Genomic DNA, 18,898 nt, shown 5'->3' with positions numbered 1-18,898 from the left:
CCGTGGGTGGTGAACCATGGGACTTTCGAAGTGCCACGGCCAGCGGCATGCCAATGAGGAGCTGAATATTCATTCCAGCTCCTCATTAGTATTCTTCGATTTGGCCATTAAGATGGCCATTTCGAAGTTTTTCATAGTGTAGACTTAGCCCTAGTTCCAAATGAGCTGTGTGCTTGACACTGAGGTACTGCTGTATTGCATTCCCCAGGCTTGTGGCAAGATGCTTATCTCACTGATCAGTTTTGTCTCATTATTACATTGTGCTTCTCCATCTATTTGCTCTTACTACCTGTTGTTTTCCACCTTATATTTAGGCATTGATCCTGGAAACTCTGATGCATACACTCAGCTTTGCCATCTGGGGTAGCCCATTTGAAATCATGGGGACTACTTGCAGGTACAAGCATGTTTGCAGAATCAAGGCATTAGATGATAAACTCTTTGGGCTGGGGCTGTATCTTAAGTATTTGTTTATCTAATTAATATTCCAGCCCTATTTTACTATTCAAATGCTACAACATAAATAAATAACAGTAATGCCAAAATCATCTTCAACAAATCAAAATGTGCCCATAGAAGGCTACACTGCCATGACCCTTGAAATAGATACCCCACAGTTGTGCATAAATTTGAAGTATTGTCTGGATGCTGACTGCTGCTTGGTCAGTACAAAACTCAAAATCCAGAGCCTCCAAAGTAAAGCCAAACAGACAGTTGGGAGTTCAAAATTAAAAATATTACTGCAATTTGTATTACAGTAGAAGCTAGACGCCTGCAAGGCTGAGATATGGGTGTGGGTACGTTACAAACTGTAGATACTTGTAGAAGACAATTCCTGTGTCGAAGAACTTATGCTCTGAGGACTTGACTACTGCTAAAAGTTGTACCAGTGCAATTATGATGGTATAACCTTCTATATGGGCATTCTTATTCTGCAAATAAACTTATGATTGTCCACAGAGGGAGTTATATGCATATACTTAGTGGTTTATTCAAGCTTTAGCTTATATAGGTATTAGTTGCTTATATAGACAAGCCCTAAATAAATGATACAAGTAGGAGAAAGTGGCAGAACCAAGAACTGCATGCAGATCTTAGTTTGTCAGTTCCTATTCCACACCACCACCCTTCCTGCAGGCTTTTCATTTATGCATCTTAATAAGGGGTGTTGAATAGTAAGAGAGGGAGCTGTGCTAGTCTATATACTATCAAAACAAAAAGCAGTCAAGCAAGGGGTGTTTTCTGGGATGTGTCTCAGTAGTGATATTTACACTAGACCTACAGTGGGGCTTGAGTTACTTTGTGCCAATGTTGTTGAAGGATGGGTAGTTATGGCTTCAGGACTACAAGTCAGCGATCCCATTGTGTGTAAAAGTTATAATGGACACAAGCAACACATCCATTGGATTGGGTCCTTATGGAGCAAGTGAAAAGGCCAGGGCAGGAGAGCGATGACACTAGCACACAGCCATTGGGAGGAAGTGCTGCCTCCAGCTGCTGAAGGCTGTAGCCACTGACACGCTTCCCAGGCCCTGTTGTAGGCCTACACCATGTGTTGTGGTAAGCAGTCTGTATGCGCCTGAACCCGTCTCCCTGGGGCAAGAAAACGGCTTCCGCTTCACACCCTGAGGTCAGGCCCAGCCCCCAGGCTGGGCCGTGCACGCTACCCCTGGCAGGCCCCCTTGCCCAGCACTGGTTCCTTCCGCCCGGAAGCGCCGCGTCGGGCAACAGTAGTGTAACTCCACTGGCACCGCCTCACGCTGTGGCCCCCCGCCCGCTCCGTAGGTGGCAATGGAAGTTCCATCGGGGCGGCCTGTTGGCCGGACCGAGGCGCGCGGGGGAAGGTTCCCAGCCGGACCCACAGTGGTTGCACCGCCTCCCAGTTTCGAAGCCGCTCCCTCAGTATCTCGCGCGGAGCCGGGCTTCCTTCCGGCCGCCATTTTAGTAGCTGTTTCTGGCCTCGCGCCGCCGCCGCTGCTGCTGCTCCTCGAGGAGCGGAGAGCACGGAGCCGCTATCTCCATCCCCTCCCGGAGCTTCTTGCTGCTGCCGTCGGCACCATGTCCAAGCGCCATCGCCTAGATCTGGGGGACGACTACACGTCCAGCAAGAAGCGCGCCACGGCTGACGGGTGAGGGACGGCTGGGCCCGGCCGCGCGGCCTGCGGGCGGGGGCGGGCCAGACACGCTCGCTCCGAGACCGGTTTCCGCCGAATCTGGGTTGTGTTCTGGGCGCCAGACTCGTTCCTTGCTGTCCTAGGGCTGGCGTAATAGCTGGGGGGTGGCGGGTGCGGCGCGGTTCGGAGACGCCTGGGCGCGGCACACAGGCTGCATGGTGAATCCTTGGGGCGGGCTCATTCCCTCGTTCTGTTTGTGGGGAAGGGGTGGCCCAAGAGATCGGCGGCTTGCCGGGGCTTAGGGAGTGCTTTGTCCATCGTTTCCAGAAGCCGGGTCCTCCGGTGCGGGGCTGGGAACACGGTGGAGGCAGCGGGGCTCCGGGCGAGCTGCATGGGAGGGGCGGGGAATCGACTCCTGCGCCTTTCCCTGCAGGAAGTCGAAATGAGGGCAGTGATGGGCTCCGATTTCCAGCAGAAATGTGCAAGTGTCCGTGCAAACGGTAACTCTGTCCGTTTCCCGGTTCTTCGGGTCGCTCGGAGTCGGTACATAGCCTCTCATCGCGGGCGAGATTAGTCCCGTGAAGCCGAGTCTCAGGGCAGCGCTGAGCAGGGATCAGTTTCTGAACTCGTGTCCTTAATATTCCGACGTGGCCTGAACCAGATCAGCGGTTAGGTGCTCGGCTGATCCTCTTCGCTCAGTAGCGTGATCTTGGCAACTTCTGTCGAAGGTTTTGCAAACTGCTGTTTACAAATCAGTTATTCCTGAAGCTGAAGTTGATGAGAGTGGGGGAAAGAGGAATGGCACAGGTATTCTTTTGTTTGGTGTTCTTAGCTTGTCTCTTCAGGAATTTTATGCCTCGTCGATTTCTTTGGTGTCCTCTTTGTAATCAATCACTCTTTGTGTGAAATCTTCCACAGGTGGTCCGAAGTGTGTGGGGGAGAGCATTTAAAAATTGTAAAATCATAATCACTGGAAGCATTTGTAGGATACTCAAGGGTGAATTTAATTACATATTTTTTTAACTTGGACTGAAAATTTTTGGGGTGTACAGATGTTACACTACAGATGTTAAACAGATGTTAAAATTTAGTGTGTGGTTAAATTAGTTTACCTTTTGGTTGAAGCATTTAAATTCTGAAACTTAAAATAGCATTCTGTAGATCTTTTTTGTTTGTGTGCAGGTAACAGTTGAACAGAATAATTGAAAATAATGGAGGATTAATAGGAATGGCTCAAATCAGCTGTCTGCGTAATCCAGTATGTCCTCTGTGAAAGTGGTTAGTAATGGATGCTTCAGAGAAAGATGTAGGAAATGCCACAATAAACATGTAAACAGTAGTTTTTCCCTTTAGGGGAGAATTTCCACTTAATCAATATGGTTGGTTATTAGTATGTACCCTGAAGCATTAGGGTTCACAGTCCTTATTTAGGGGGAAAAAAACAGATTTTTTTTTTTTTTTTGAGGGGGGAGCGTAAACTTTGTGGACAAAGATGCACATGGTCAGATGCATCTGATGAAGCGGGTCTTTGCCCAGGAAAGTTTATGCTCCAAAAAATCTGTTAGTCTATAAGGTGCCACAAGACTTCTTCTTGTTTTTGAAGCTACAGACTAACACGGCTGCCTTTCTGATAGCTGGGTGGTGGCATAAGAAGATCTCAATTTCAGCAGAATGTAAGCTTTCATTTTTAAAATTAAGTTTTAAGTTTTTACTCTATTATTGGTATTGTCTGGGGCTTCATAGGGAGTGTAGTGGTCAAATAGATAGCACGAGACAGTTGCTGGCTCAAACACTTGATGATCCAAGGCCTTGAGGTGTCTTCTAAAAGCTCATTGTGGGATTAGTGTGTGAATTAAGATGTAATGGAAGAAATGTTTGAAACAAACAACCAGTGGCCCTGTAGAGAGGGTAACAGTGATCCAAAATATTTAGATTTTAGGTGGTCTTTCAAAAGATAAACAAACAACATTAATGGTGTCAGTAATTCTTATTGGTGACCCCTAGTGCTGTGCGTTTAATGGAGGATTTAGAGAGAGTAAATTGAAGCTTTTGTGGGCCCTTTCTCATAAAAGAGCAAAGAATATTTGTTTTTGTTTGGTCACTCAGCTGCTTTTTAAAGCAATCGTTGGCTTAATCTACGCTGTGGCAGAAGACTGGACCCGGTCAAGGTCGATCTTCTGGGATCTGATTTTGCGCACCTGCACTATCAAGCTCACAGGGTTCAAAGTCACCTTCTGTGCTCCTTACTAGAGGCAAGGCATAAGGAAGGTCAAAGGGTGTAACCCCCATTGACCTTCTCTTGCTAAGACAGTTAGCCTAGCAGAGATGTGTCAAAATTGGTGTAGCTAAAATTGCGGATCTTCAGTCAACTTTGTGTCTAGTACAGTAAATCCTTGATTTTACAGACCCTGATTTAGCAGACTTTGGGTTCAAATGATAAAGATATAATTGATGTAGTGTAAATAAGAGGGGTGACAGGAGCTGGAAGCTGAAGAAACATTGTTCTGTCAGTCATAAAATTATTAGCATACTGTGGGGCCGTGTGCATGCCCATACCAGTGCTGCTGATCTGGAGGTCCAGATTGTCCCCAAATCGCAAATAATTGTGAGTGAGGACAAAGTTACAGAGCTCAGCCACCAGATTTAACATGGTAACATCTGGGACAGTGTTCCTAATTTCTTGCGGTCCATTTTCATGTGGCATATTGGTGTAGAGAACTGCTATATCCATGGTGATAAGGATGGTATTTTCAGGAAGGTTTCAGATGTTCTGTAATTTTCTCGGGAAGTCAGTGGTATCTCAGAGATATCTAGGAGTGCTGGTAGCAAGGGATTTAAAGAGAGATTCTACATGGCTGGATAGTCCTGTAGTAAGGGTGCCAATACCTGAAATGATAGGGCATCTGGGGTTTCCAGATTTATGGATTTTTGGAAAGCAAATAGAATGATCCTGGCTGGGGCTCTGAAGGTGTGTCTGTGTGAATTTGGTCCCAAGTAGAAGCACGGAGTTACTACTGAAGAATACCAAAAGAAACTACGCCATCTTCCTAAGCATCAGAGGAAAGAGGTCTGTAAAGTGTGGTGTTAGAAAGTTGTCTAGCTGCCTCCCGTCTGGCTTATCCAGAATGACTAGAGCACCCCTTTGTCAGCTGGCTTGATTATAATGTCAGAGTTATTTTTGAGACTCTGGACGGCATAGTGTTCAGCACAGCTGGGATTGTGTCACTTGGTGGTGTTTGTGCACGTCAGCCTGTGAACATTTGTTGGAGCACAGAATATTGAAATCCAGACTGTTAGTACAACCATCAGGGGGAATCCATATAGAATTCTTCTTCTGGTGTTGGTAGGGGTGATCCAGTGGGTCAGCTTGATGTTCATTGGTGTGTTGCAATTGTTCCCTTAGACAGAGACCATGAAAGAAGGCTTCGAGGTCACCACAAAGTAGTGTCAAGTTGATGAGGGAGTTGGGGCAGAAAGAAAGTCCCTGGGATAAGACAGACTCTTCTGCCTGGCTAACTCTGTAGCTGAAAAGGTTAACAGTATTATCTGGTGAGGTGAGATTACTTGATATCACAGGACAGTTGAGCAGGTTGTAACTTCATTTTTTATAGGTAGTCACTCTTGTGCCTTTCCACCTACTTTGTGTGTTGGAGGCATGGCTAGTAGCAGCTTGAGATGCATATGAGATGCTGTGGGGGAAAATAATTGACCAGGAGCTTTATTCAAGAGTTTTACCTATTCCTGTATTTCCCCTGAATAGTACAAGGGGAAGGCTGGTTCCCTTTGAAGAGTTTGTTACCCCCAAAAGTGAGAGGGAGAATAAGAAGTGTTTTTGAAGAGATCAGTTGGGCCTTTACTTTTAGGTGAGGTTATTAGGATTATTTTTGTTTCTGCTGTTTCAAGTTTGCGAATAGAAATTCAAAGGCTCTGAAGTTGAGGGAACCTCAGCTTGCAAGTCAAAAGATCACTGATTGTCTGATTTTTATGTAAATAGAACAATTGCTATAATTGCTATAACTGACCTCTGAACTGTTTTGAGGCAGTTTGATTCATATCAACAGCATACTGTGGAAATTCCACTGAAGAAGTTGGGGTACTTTTAGGTTAAAGATTTATAAAAGATAGAGTTCCTATTTAAAGTGTGTTTTAATTTTCATAAATACCTATTTTCAGATCTTCTGACAAAGTGAATTTGGCTTATTCATTTATTCAGCAAGTGACAATGCTTTCTAAACTCTTTAGTTTACTGGTTAGTCTTGTTTTTAGAAATATCATGTACGTACATCAGACTACTATGGAGGTATTTCAGAGGGCCAGATTCTCAAAAGTATCTTCTGGTTTTAGGTGCTTATAGACCTGCAGCTGAATTTTAAAAAGCATTGTACACCTGCAGCTTCAACTGAAACTAATCAAATAAGTATTGTGTAATTTTGCATTTGTCTACCTACAGAAGCTATTGGTGGTCGATTTATTGTGTTTATACTAGACTTGATAAATCGACAAGCTTTCCCCACACCCCTGCACTCTGCCTGGATTGCTGCCCCATTGATCTGGCACATGGCAAAAAGTCCATAGTAACACCACCTCACCAAGCAGATGTTAGCTAAACCAAGAAAAGCATTCTTTTGTTGGTATAGTTGTATCTATGTGGAAGGTTTTATCAGCCTAGCTTTGGCAGGTGGGTGTGATTTCCTCTCTCCACTCCTAACCATTATATGTGTGCCAGCATAATCTTACAGTGTAGTCCAGGTTTTATAATCAGTCATTTGAAATATCAGCACAAAAACTAGTGATTAATATTGTAAATACATTAGTGTGTTGTTATATGAGGGTTGCGTTGCCACACACCCTCACATAATTCGAATTTCGTGTAAGTTGAGGGGCTTTTTTCTCCTGGCGGAACACACATTCTGCAGCTGGGGAAGCAGCAGGAGCACCTGGAGCTCCTTTTGAAAGGTGAGTCCTGGGGTTGTGGGGGTGGTTGGGGAGAGTTAAGCCTGGCAGTAGGTTGGGGCCATGAGAGGGAGCAGGGAAGTTAAGCCTGGAGTGGGTTAGGGCTGCAGGAGAGGTTGCGGGGGGTGGGGGGGTGGAGTTGAGCCAGAGCCATGTGGGGGGAGTGGGGGAAAGGCCAGGCGGGCGGGTTTGAACCGGGGTGGGGCAGGGTGCGGTTGAGCCAGAGCCATGCCTGTGGGTGATGAGCTGGGCTGCAGGGGGTTTGAACCTGGGCCAGGGAGGGTCGAGCTGGAGCCAAGCGGGGCATAGGGTGGTTTGAATGAGGTCCAGGGGGGTTGAGCCAGAGTGGAAGTGTGGTGAGCTGGAGCTGGAGCTGAGCTGGTGGGGGTGTTGAGCTGGGGCAGGGTGGAGCAGGATTCTGAGTTGCGCTTAACTTGCATTAATGCGAGCAAAGCGCAACTTGAAATCATGCATTTTGAGGGTTTACTGTATGGGTCTGCAGTTTTTAAAGGAAAAGGGGACTTTAATGGAAAAATGACTGAATTTCTTAACCTATATGACAGATAACCTCTCTGTGTTCCAGAATTCTTTGTCAATAATCTTGCTCTTCCCAGTTTACTTTTGTTCTCATCTTGGACAATGGAAACATACTTTGGCCCTAGTTTTCAAATACTATCACACATCTTTAACTTTATGCATAGAGAGTAACAGCGCTGACTTCAGTGTGACAACTTGCCACATGTAACGTTAATCGTGAGCATACTTTTTTCAACATTGGAGCATTTGTTTTACTTGTTTTTAATCTATTTCAACAATTGGGTGCCGCTAGCACAACACTGAAAAGATTTGGTTGGAAACGTTCCAGGGAGGTTTTTTTAGTTTAAAGGGACACCATCAAAATAAATAGCACCTCTGGCTGAAAAATATCACTTTTTACAGAAATTTTAAGTGGAGTTTGTCACTGAAAGATGGCGGAATTTTTCTTTAGTTTGACAGGTTTTTGTGGATAATTTCTCCAGTTTTTCGACTTACCCTTTTGTTTGCATGGGTTTCTCACTGAGTAATAATGAGAGGATTCCCCCCTCCCCCCCAAAAAAATGTATGATTCAAGGCCTTTTACGTATAAAACTAGTTTTCATTCAGGGCGAGGAAAGCGGGGAGAGGTACGGCTAGATTGTAAATTGACCGAGTTCCTTCTGGGAGTGAAAAAAAAAACTGTTTCTAGTGAATCGGGGATGGGACTTAAGGGGAATATTTTTATTGGTGTATGGTCCTTCTGAAATTTAAACCCAAGGCTAAATTGAATTTGATGCCCACTTGAAGGAGACTTGTAAAACTAAAACACAGATTGTTTACTCCAGGTATTTGATATGAGTATTCCCACCAGCCTGATTAAGATTAATCCACTTAATTTTAATTTTGCAGAACCCTCTTAATTTCAGAGCAATTTGTCCTGCAGTTTAGACCCCAAATTTGATATGCCATCTTGTGTTTTGTACCCTGTTTCTTTGCCTGTTTATCTAGAAAACAAAGTTTACACTGCTTTCTCTACCATTACTATGAAGGTTAATTTTGTTTTCCCTGTTGCCACAGCTTGGCTCGTGTTACTAGTTCAGTGTTCCATAACCAAGTCTGTTTAATGATACATTTCAGGTTCCTTTTAGATTGGGGATGAGAGATAACTTTTGATAGTCTCCATCATTTCCAAGATTTTGGAAAGTGGTCAGGGACCGCACTTTTCTATGGAAGAGGTACGGGTCTGGATGGAAGTTGGGTGCAGAAGGGAGCTCAGGATAGGGGATTTGGAGAAGAAAGTGGGGATGGCTAGGCCATGCTCACAGAAAACCATCGTCCAGCATAGTCTGTCAAGCTCTCACATGGAACTTGCAAGGAAAACGTAAAAGAGGAAGACCTTGAGCAACGTGGAGAAGATCTACTGAGATTGAAGGACAGCAACTGGGGTACTCCTGAAGTCATCTAGAAGTTTTGTCCCAAGATAAAGTGGAGACTTGTAGAAGACCTGTACTCTGTAGGGAGCATAGGTCATCTACAAGGGTTTAAATAGTAGTAGCAGAGGGGGTGGTGTCTGAGAGGGAGTTGGGGTGGAGAAATAGGGTGACCCAATCTCACTGTTCCAAGTATGGGACAGGGAGAAATGTGAGGGAGGGGCGGCTCCTCCTAGCTCCACCAAGACTTGGGGAGCTGGGAAGGAGGCTGCAGCTGCTGGCCCACCCGGGAGCCCAGGGAAGCGACAGCTGCCAGCCCTCCCTCCAAGGTCAGTGGAGGAGGGCTCAAATACAGGACAATGAGTCCCTTTTAAAAAAATAAGTTGGGATACCTTTTTGGCGTCCCAAATATGGGACTGTCCTGCCCAATATGGGATAGATGGTCACCCGATGGAGAAAGGGCTTGTGACCCGTGGCAGAGGATTAGGGTGCAGGGTCTAGGGGTGGGTATGAGTACAGGAGAAGGATGTAGCGGGGAGTGCAGGGTTTGGGAGGGAGCTGTGACCTGGAAGGGGGAGTGCAGGGTCTGGGAGGGAGCTGTGACCTGGAAGAGGGTGGGGAGTGCCTTGCAGTGGGGTTGAGCCCTGACCTGAGACAGGAAATTGGCATGTTGGAGGGCTGGGGTACCAGAGGCAGGCTCTGGCTGGAAGGCACTAAACTAGGTGACTCCTGGTCAGCAGCCCTGTTGGATCCCAAGGCAGGCTGCCTGCCTTCCACAGCCTCAAACTCAAAATACATGACTGCTCAGTGTGCCTCTTTGTGGTGCGTGTGGGGGCAGGGAACGACAATAGGAGCTTGAGAGAATGTGCTTGGGTGCAGGAGCTGTGCAGGAAGCTTCTCTCCACCACCCTCTCGCCCCGGGGCGTGTAGCACGGAGAGCCACACTGAGCAGCCAGCCATTTTGGTCTGAGGGTTCCACTGGGGTGGGCTGTTGGCCAGATTTAGAGGATTGGTGGGCCACTTTTTGCATGTCCCTGCTTTACATCTAGATTAGGGGATAAAGTGCATAGGGTAAACTTGTTTTAAATGCAGTTAGTCTTAAGTCGTGAGATTCATTTTTGAGTTTCAGTACTTTATGTATCAACTTTGCTCAGTTTACATATAATGTGGATTTTTCTAACATCTAAAGCTACAAACTTTTTATGGGATGTGAGAAACAAGCTATGTTCTTTTTAGTTCATGCACCATGTTCTATAAACAGATTTGACAGTACAGATTTGTTACTCTACATGAGCAAGAATAAAATCCAGCTTCCCCCCCGTAATTGAGTGGCTCTGTAGTGGTAAGAAGTAAAGGACTGAGTACGAGCTGTCATAAAAGTAAGGAGATATCAAGCAGCATGATTTCTTTATTTATTAAATGTATTTGATTAAGATGGTGCCATTTTTGAAGTCACTTTTCTGACCTTGTCTGTACTTAAGGGTGCATGGCTGCACTAATGAGCAGTGTTTTTGTAATCTTTATATAATTAACATGGTATATGCATCAGACGTAAAATTTGATCTTTGTAATGACAGGTGGACCACGATATTTTTTTTTCTTTGCAGTACATTTAACTGCAACTGTTCGGAAAATTGTTCAGAATATTTGGTATGCATCTTATTGTATGAGCTGCATAATGTATTTCACAATGAAACATTAGATTAATTCTTTCTTTGCTTCTGTTGTTTCAGGTTAGCTCTTACTTTTAAAACTCCTGAATGTAAGGAAAAGAGCATAAACTCATTTTTTATCTTGTTTACTTGACACTTCCTGCATTCATAAGCTATATCCAGTTTTTAATATTTACTTCAATATTCTTTATTTTTGCTGTGTTCTGGAAATCATTTTAGGAAGGATCGAGATCGTGACAGAGATCGTGACGATCGTTCAAAAGACCGTGACAGGGATCGTGACAGAGAGAGAGAGCGTGACCGAGAGAGAGAGAAGGAAAAAGATTTACGTGCTTCTGCTAATTCTATGCTGCTTGTTGGTGGATTACCACCTTTAAAACCAGCGGTACTTCCACAGGGTATTAATCCATTCACGAATCTACCACATACACCTCGTTACTACGAAATTCTAAAGAAGCGTCTTCAGTTGCCTGTTTGGGAGTATAAGGACAGGTTTACAGATATCCTGATTAGGCACCAGTCTTTTGTACTGGTTGGTGAGACTGGGTCCGGCAAAACAACACAGGTGAGTTCTTGTTCACTTAAACTTTAAGCATAAAGATTTTGTTACATGGTGAATGTTCAAATACATTTTTTTGGATTACTATGATAAATGGGTAAGTGTTGTCAACAATTTTGCTTCAGTGTTTTAGTGACACAAGTCTTTCCCTTTTAAGCAATATTTGTTTAATGATTAAAGTATTGATTTGTAAGATGCTGGTCCAGCTAATAGATGCAAATTAAAGGAAAAGCAATTCTGAAGTATGTGTGTGCAGCTGCTTTTATGGCACTTTTAAACTTTACCTGTGTCCTTTTCTCTACTCCTGTGCGCAAAAACACCACCAAAAACAAAACAGGAGCTTTCATCTTGCATTACATTATTAATGTTGTGTGTGTGTGTGGTGTGTGGGTTTTTTGTTTTTTTTTCTATCAAAGTAGACTTATTATCTCAGCAGTCTCGTGTCACCACGTGTGCGTGGCGGTTTTTGTATTGGAAAATCTCTGCCCTCCATTAGAAAGCCCCTCTGTGCCAATGGACTGACAAAGCTAACAAAAGTTCTTTTTGATCCATTTGATATCTGTGAAATAGCTTTCTTTCAAGGAAAGTCCATTTTCCTGTTGGCAGTAATTTTGGTTCCTGCAGGGGCTTCAGACTCTTACTTATACACATGATGCTAAGTTTTATAAGGACTGTGTGAGTCTATAGATTTATTCTAAGTTGCTATTGGGGATGATGATGATGATGGAGTTCCACATTTTTGTGAAACAGTCATCTTTCTTTGTGCTTGCATGCTGGTCTTGGTGAGGCCTTTCTTTGTAAACTTGATATAAAGAAATATTTTGGTTTTTATCTGAATTTGGCTGAAGTCCACCCAGCTTTTTTATTTAACCCTATTATACTAGATTTTGCTGTTACCAAGAAAACCTCTTGTAAATGACTAACTATTTCTCACTGCTGTAGCCTGGCAAGCCTGCTGCATTAAAGTCATGTCAAGAGTTAATCTGTAGAGGTGATGCTTCAGCAGCTAGCTGCAGACTTACACATTTACTGGTGTCTTGCAAAGTTGCCTCATTTCTCCGTTTCACATAAGTGCATGTTTTTACTCAAAAATCCTATACAGATTATCCATGTTACAGAACCCATTCTTCTGTTACTCTTGTTCAAACTTTTTTTCTTAGAGTTCTTTTGTTGAGATGTCTGTTGTTCCTTTTTTAGAAAATTTCACTAGGTACTCTTGACCTCTGGCATTTTTCATATTTATAAGAAGGATACCTTAATCCTAAAAGAACATGTTGCTTTTATTCAGTATGTCTTTGTGTCTGCCTCCAGTTTCAGCTTGTGAATTTTTCTGTCACCTTTGGGATCTCTGGTCTATTTAGTCTTCAGATAGTCATGTGTAGAATGGTTGTTGAAGAAAAAATACTTGTACTAAGAGAAATGTAAATGTATTGTCATTTCATCTTCCATATAGAGGGCTTCTGTAATCTTTGTTTCTCCTTTTGAATGTTTTAGCTCTTAGTCCAAGAGTGTTTGGACAGGAAATTACTAGGGGCCTGGTTACATGGAGATTAATTCTATGGGAGTTTTGCTTGTCATCTAAACCCAGGACTGGTTATCCCTGGAGATGTCTTCTGAGAATGTGATTTATTGACCCTTTCGTCAAACTAAGAATGTCATCCAAGTATTTTCATTCACTGTTTTGTGCCTGTCAAATTTTTGTGAGATGCAGATGTTTCTTTCTTAAGAATAAAGCGTCATACGGATTGTAAGTGGTGATGAGGAATCTAAATCTGTCATTGCCTAATAAGGAATTTATGAGCCAAGTAAGCATAGGTTGACTCCACTGATAACTCTAGCAATTGATATTTGTTGATAAAAGTTACTCTTCCTGTTTCTTTAGGAAGTCTAATCCAACAGAGATTCAGAATGGTTGGGTATTTTTTCCAGTCTTTCCTTCTTTATAGTTACCCCCGCAGGATCTGACAAGTTCTCTCAAAATTTATTGTAGAACAACATTAGTGTTGTAGCACACAGAATCATGGGATATACACTTTTCCCTGTTCCACTCCTCAACACACCCCCATGAGTGTGGGCAGAAATGGTGAGGATACAGTAAAGGCTGGGGCAGAGCTTTACTGTTGGAGCAGTAGTTCTCTGGCTAACATAGTCTAGCCAGAATGCTCAGACCCAGCTAACTTCAATATAGACTCATAGTAATATGTACCCATTAAGGCTTCATGAAATGGTATAAGTTGAGATGCCATTAGCACATCAGCACTTCTAGAAAAATGTACTGCCAACTAATGAATTTTCTTAATTTGAAAAATGATAGGTTTGTGAAAATTAATACTAATTGTGAAACATTTTCCCTGCATTTTGAATAAACACAAGGGTATTTATTAATTTGACATTTTTACATCTGTAGTTGATCCAAGTTTATTGTTAAGTAGATTCAGGAAGTGCATGGGGCGGAGGGAAGGTGTTTTTTTTTTTAATACCACTAAGCCAACTAGCTTCTTGGGTTCTCCAAAAGCAAAGTGAAATCTCTTCTTCAGGTGCTAATTGAAGTTATAGATAACCTCTGTAACACCCACAGAATAAATTGTGTTGTGCTCGGGCATTTAAAGTGTATTTAAAATGCAAATTTGTTCTTGGACAGATCCCTCAGTGGTGTGTTGACTACATGCGGTCATTACCTGGACCTAAGAGAGGTGTAGCTTGTACCCAGCCTAGGAGAGTAGCTGCAATGAGTGTGGCACAACGAGTTGCTGATGAAATGGATGTGATGTTGGGCCAGGAAGTTGGTTACTCTATTCGATTTGAAGACTGCAGTAGTGCTAAAACAATTCTGAAGTAAGTATTGAAACAATCATTTAAAAGTGGTCAGTTGTCTATTTTGGGTAGCAGGTTTGTGCAGGGGTAAAAGTGCTGGTTGGGAGTCTGGAGATAGTAAGGTGTTGAGAGAGAGAGAGAGAGGAGAACTCAAAAAATTATATGGGGTTAGAGATCTGTGCCCACAAGGAGCAGGGAAAAAGTGAAGCTTAAACGGATGGTGACATGCAGATTTAGTGAGGAAGGCTGAAAGGTGAATGCCATTTTTTTTTCACAAGTTCTGTCATGTACTGGAGCTAAATTGCATACTTATGAATGACATGGGTTTATTAGAGCAACTGCTGTCTGGAGCAACTCACTTAATCCTAGTACTCCCAACTACAAAGTTTGGGTTTTTCTCCTGGTGTTGGTCACAGGAACAGTTCCAGCCATGACATACTGCCCATAAAACTGTCGTTATGCTCCTGTTGACTTTTAACAGTTTGCAGGATGAGACGGCTCTGGATTAGAGAGGTTCTACTTTTACTATGACACTGGTGAATTGAGCGCTACTGCTACATGACTTCCTTGGTGCACTGAGATTGCAGAGGAGCCCAAAAGACCTGATGTACTTAAACCAACATATACTGAGTTTTCCCTCAACTAGATCTTCTGTGCAGCTTTTGAGTCCATCCCCTTGGACTTGTGGATATGCTTGCTAACCTCCCATCTTCTACGGGCCCCTTTTCAGTTAAATACCATGGCACACCATGGTCATGTGCAGAGATCACTTGGTCAGTCAAGGAAGTAGACTGACACTGTAAGGAAATAAAAGCTGACCATCTCAGCCCTTCAGTCCATTATTGCAGTGAGGCTTAGGCTACTGGAATAAGGGGAAACAAGTGTATAAATTACAAAATTCACATGTAATTATGAAAACATGAGAAAATACGTGAAGTTCAGAACTGGGGGGGCTAGGGCTGTGAGCTTGTGCAGTGGTATCAAACAGTGGACAAAGCCGACTTATTATTTTTGTGTTGATTGCATGACATATTCAGATTTTGTTACCAAAACAACCCAAAATATTTCCAGTTATGACTACTGTGATTTCATCATGTGTCAAAGAAAATGTTAAATTTTCACAGAGACCTTCTCACCCAAGAAGAGCCAAGAGACCACTGGTTAGGATGCTCACCTGAAGTGTGAGAAGCCACGCTGTTTCTTGGACCTTCCAGGGGTGTACCTTAGTCATTAGGCTATTGACTAGGGGTCAGGACTTGTTCTGAGGTGGAATGCTGACATTTGACCTTTGACCTCTGCATGGTCCAAGTGCTGGTGATACTTTTGAAATCACTGATGGTCCTATTTACAACAGCTTCATTAATAAATAAAGATGCAGAGTTTTACTGGTAAGGTGGTGGTTGGTATCATTAGCTGGTCTTCTGTTAATGCACAGACAGCAGGCTTTTGAGCAAGCTTCCGACTGCATGGGGGTGGAGGGATGGGGCTGAGTCCTGCCTTGTGTGCCATTCTTGGCTCCTGTCTCGGGGGTTGCCAACCCCTGCTGTAGAAAGTTCTTTCTCTCTCCTGTTGGAACTGTTCCTGTTTGTATGAAAATTGAGTCAGTTAAATGATTGCCTGATGGTTAGTGTCCTCATTCATGATGTGGGAAACGGAAGTTTAAATCATTGTTACAAAAGTCATGAAAAGATTCAGTGCAGAAAAGGCATAAGGATGATTTATGGGTTGAGTTTCAAGAAAAAAACTGTTTTTGTTAATTTCAAGTAGTTTAACAAAAGGAAAGTGGAAATATATTTGCACTACTGGTGATGCATTTGCTCAAAGCTGTGATAGCAGAATGAAGCATAAATTTGTTTTTAGACTAGGTAGTTATGCCTTTGTTATCATTCATATTGAGGTAACTCTAAACATTTTCTTGAAACCTACATTTTTAAGGCACCAAGCAGTTGATCACAGTTGACTGGTTGATACTGGAGAGTCTTCTAGTTGATTGCAATTGGCATTCAGCAGGCTCCCTACTTGCCCTGACCTACGCCACTGGACTGTACCTGGGAGCTTCCAGCACAGCCTGTGGCGACTCCTACCTGCAAGCACTGCCCCCCACAGCTCCCATAGACTAGGAACTGGGAACTTCAGGCATTGGTTTGTAGAGCCCTGCATGGAGACAAATGTTTACCCATAAGTAGACATTGGTATCCACTGAGCAGCAGGGCTCTGCTCCCAAGAAAAGCTTTAGCCATAGAGTAGTACGGTGCCATTGCTCACAGAAGCCAGTGCCCCATGTTGGCAGCTCCTCCCAGCTCTGTAGCTGTAGTACTCGCAGCACCTGCTGTCATCTGCATCTCACGTCCTGGGTAACTTTCTGTGTTATGAGAGCCTGTACCACAACCCCTTCCTGAGCACTTTGCCAGAGCCAGCATCCCACAACACCTTCCTGCATCCTAGCCCTTACCCAAACCTAGCCCAGAGTAAAAACCCCAAACATGACCTTCTACTCAAAGCTGGTATCCCAAGCTCAGCCTTCCTCCCTCTTCTAGAGTAGGCCTCCATACTCTATTTAGCACCCTGAGCCTCATTCTGCACCTTTGTCCTAACTTTGACTCATCCCTACCCCCGAGTCTTCAGAAGTACTTCTTCCTGCACTCTTAACCACCTCTTGTACCCTAAGCACCTGCCTTAGCACTGATGCCCCCCCAACAGTCAGCACCTCACAACAGCCCCTCCTCCTCCCCCCAAACTCCAGCCTAGTAAAAGTGAGTGAGGGTGTGGGGCGAGCAAGCAGGGTGAAGGGGATGAGGGATACTTTTGTAGTGAGTATGGAAGTGATTTGGAGGAGGTGCAGGGAAGATCTTTGGTTGCCCTTAGATTCCAAAAGTGATCTTGGGCATAAAAAAATGCTGGGGACCATTGCTTTAGTGCGAGTAATTCCCCTTGCCCCCAATATATAATCTAAGTTTATACACAGATGAGTTGCAGCAAACTATTAGAGGGGGAGGGTGTGTGGAAGGTGAGAGTAAAAGTAGTAATGGATGCATAGGATAATAGTGTGCGTAACCTTATAGTTAATGAATCGCTTAATCCTTTTTAAAAAATTGTCTTTTATCATATTTATCCTTATCATACTAGAGCCCTTGAGCCTTAGCTCTTGCTGTACCCAATTTTCTAGATTAAAAATGTGACCCTGAGCCTCTCTGCCTTTTTTAATCACATATTAAGTGCTTAGCCTGGTGATGCTATTTTGGGAGGGAACGAATAGGGTAGAAACTGTACTGAGTGAGAAGGAATTACAGAATTTTCTATGCAAATGCACTTCAATACTAATTGGGAATTTTTTAAATCATTTGTATTCAGGTATATGACTGATGGTATGTTACTTCGTGAAGCTATGAATGATCCTCTGCTGGAGCGCTATGGTGTTATAATTCTTGATGAGGCCCATGAAAGAACATTGGCTACTGATATTTTGATGGGAGTTCTGAAAGAGGTTGTAAGGCAAAGATCTGACTTGAAGGTCTGTCATAATTATGCTTTGTAGAAGCCAGTACATACTCAGATTTCTTTGATGCTATGTTTCCTGAATATAGATTTCCTTATGTTTACTTGTATATTTTCTAACAAAAAATCATATTTGCTTTTTGCTACATATATAGCTTCTATTCTTTTTAGTATAAGCCTTGTAAATATAAAAGCAGTTTGTTCTAAAAAATTGTTTTTCTAATGTTTCAAATAAGAGAACTTTCCTCACAACTACTTATGGGTTGATTGGACTACTCAGGCAGGACATTTTGGAATGCATTCCTAAATTTGATCCTTATGTTACACATTAAGTTTTGTTTTTCACTGTGTATTAAATATAAAATTCTGTAAATTTATGTTAACTTGGGTGTAATGCTGTTTTCCTCCAACCTGCAGGTTATAGTTATGAGTGCTACTCTAGATGCTGGAAAGTTCCAGATTTATTTTGATAATTGTCCTCTCCTAACTATCCCTGGTCGTACCCATCCTGTGGAGATTTTCTATACACCAGAGCCAGAGAGGGATTATCTTGAGGCAGCCATTCGAACGGTAATCCAGATTCACATGTGTGAAGAAGAGGAAGGAGATCTTCTACTCTTTCTTACAGGACAAGAGGTATCTTTTATATTTGTTGTAAGAACAAGATTCAAAAACTTGTACATGTGAATGTTTTTACTTGACCATTCATGTTTTCTTCCCTGATTTTTCAAATGTGGAATTAATTCATTTAAGGAATCATTTCAAAGAGTAAGGCAGGAGATAAATGCTGGGTTGACTCTTTGATATTGGCAGCTTTTGTTAAAAGAAAATTGCCATGATTATTTTAGATCCAGTCTTATTTTACGTAGAAACTTAAAATTAGATTCTTCGATTCATATTTAGAATCTGAATAACTTGAAATTGAAACGTGCCGAGTACCCAGTAGCTCTCATTGACCTGAATGTGAGCGTCTGCACATGCTCCCCTTTTGAAAATAGGTTGACTGTGTTCCTAGATCCATTTTTAGGAATGTGTATTTTAGAGTCTTACTGGAAAAATTGGCCCTGGTATTTACAGAACTGTGTATTTGTATGACTTAATTTTTAAAGTAGGTTTGAGAAATAGGTGGGGGAATCTTTTTATCTATATAAATAACTGGAGTGGCATTTCTCAGGTTATTGTTGCCATGCTGATACTTCAGAGTGGTATTTTTTAAACTATGTTCCGTGGAACACTATTGTTCCACAAACAACTGCAGGTGTGCTGTGGAGTGTTTGTCACTTTTTTGATATCTTACACTGATGGTATGTATTTTCTGTTATTAAAACCAGATGGAATGTTACT

General features: G+C 42.8%; 1 protein-coding gene across 1 annotated transcript in view; it reads left to right on the top strand.

Moving 5' to 3' along the window:
• The first annotated feature begins 1,895 nt into the window (after positions 1 to 1,895).
• DHX15 (DEAH-box helicase 15) overlaps positions 1,896 to 18,898 on the top strand; it is a 58,694-nt gene continuing 41,691 nt past the window's right edge. Inside the window, exons 1-5 of the mRNA XM_074992558.1 lie at positions 1,896 to 2,129; positions 10,906 to 11,251; positions 13,887 to 14,080; positions 17,411 to 17,570; positions 17,972 to 18,190. Of these exons, the coding sequence (XP_074848659.1) occupies positions 2,059 to 2,129; positions 10,906 to 11,251; positions 13,887 to 14,080; positions 17,411 to 17,570; positions 17,972 to 18,190 (990 nt within the window). The 5' untranslated portion in view covers positions 1,896 to 2,058. The remainder of the gene's footprint in view (positions 2,130 to 10,905; positions 11,252 to 13,886; positions 14,081 to 17,410; positions 17,571 to 17,971; positions 18,191 to 18,898) is intronic.

This window comes from Carettochelys insculpta, chromosome 4 (genome assembly GCF_033958435.1).
Source record: "Carettochelys insculpta isolate YL-2023 chromosome 4, ASM3395843v1, whole genome shotgun sequence".
NCBI classification, from domain to species: Eukaryota; Metazoa; Chordata; order Testudines; family Carettochelyidae; genus Carettochelys; species Carettochelys insculpta.
Note: the sequence above shows the minus strand (reverse complement) of the source record. Positions and strands in the feature narration are given on the sequence as shown.